At 28.8% G+C, this 1,106-nt stretch overlaps 1 protein-coding gene across 1 annotated transcript in view; it reads left to right on the top strand.

Annotated features, from left to right (window-relative positions):
- Positions 1–1,046, top strand: part of LOC106691274 (endocuticle structural protein SgAbd-6) — a 3,641-nt gene extending 2,595 nt beyond the window's left edge. The window contains exon 3 of the mRNA XM_014436988.3: positions 471–1,046. Coding sequence (XP_014292474.1) covers positions 471–720 — 250 coding nt within the window. The 3' untranslated portion in view covers positions 721–1,046. The remainder of the gene's footprint in view (positions 1–470) is intronic.
- Positions 1,047–1,106: the final 60 nt, after the last annotated feature.

The raw sequence follows: 1,106 nt of genomic DNA, 5'->3' as shown, positions 1-1,106 counted from the left end.
TTTATATTAATGTGCAAATACAATATTATTTTTTAAAACTTCCTACGAGATTTTATTTAATGAAATGTATACTTAGGATACCTAAAAAAAATTGGAAATTTTATTGAAACATGCCTTCTCATTTACAATGTCTAACATAAAGTATATTGAATTATATTAAGAATCTAAATCTCAATCTGAAATAGTAGAGAGTCAAGTCCTAATTTTTCTTTCACAATTGATGTAACAATTTCCGTTCGGAGTTACTCCGGTTAAAGCTAAATATTTTAAGTTGGAATGAATGCATTTCAAATGTTTACTTTACCTTAATGTTTAAATTTAGAATATTTTGGCTTAATTTTTTTTAAATATAATTATAACTCATTAAATAAGTGTACTCTTCTATTTCTATTATCAATGTCGGAATGCAATAATACTCAATAAAAACAGTCATAAATAGGATAATAAAATATTGACTTTTATTATTATAGATACCAGACAAGTAACGGAATCTCCGTTGAAGAGGAAGGTTCCTTGAAGAACCCAGGAACCGAAGGAGAAGCGCAGACTGCCCGCGGTACATACTCTTACACAGCTCCTGATGGTCAGGTCATCACTGTCAGCTGGTACGCGGACGAGACAGGCTTCCATGCAGAAAGAACAAACGTCCAAGGATCAGGATCAAGACCTATTACTAGTCCTTCTGGACCATCTTATTCCCCCGAGTTTTTTAGGGGATAAAATTTTACTTTTTCAATTTTTTTCTATATATAAATAAATAAATGAATGTAAATCAAGATAAAGGAGTAATAATATACATTTTTATGAGCTTGTCATAAAAGAGATTAGAACTACGTTTTAGATACCGATAAGTATTTTATAAGAATTAACATGTACTTAGTTCGTAACATGTAAAAATGTGAACATTATAATGCATAATGCATAAAATAAATATATTTTTTATGTTTTTTATAATAAAAATAGCTTAATTTTTTCCTAAATTCTTGTAATATTTTAATTAAGCAATCATATAATTATGAATCATAAATATACAACTAACACCCACATGACATTGGTGTTCCTCAGGGTTCCTCACTTTCACCAACCCTTTTCTCCATTTATATCAA

This window comes from Halyomorpha halys, unplaced genomic scaffold (assembly GCF_000696795.3).
Source record: "Halyomorpha halys isolate HHAL.00 unplaced genomic scaffold, Hhal_1.1 Scaffold2203.1, whole genome shotgun sequence".
Classification (NCBI taxonomy): domain Eukaryota; kingdom Metazoa; phylum Arthropoda; class Insecta; order Hemiptera; family Pentatomidae; genus Halyomorpha; species Halyomorpha halys.
The sequence above is the reverse complement of the archived record's forward strand: the minus strand, read 5'-3'. Positions and strand labels throughout refer to the sequence as shown.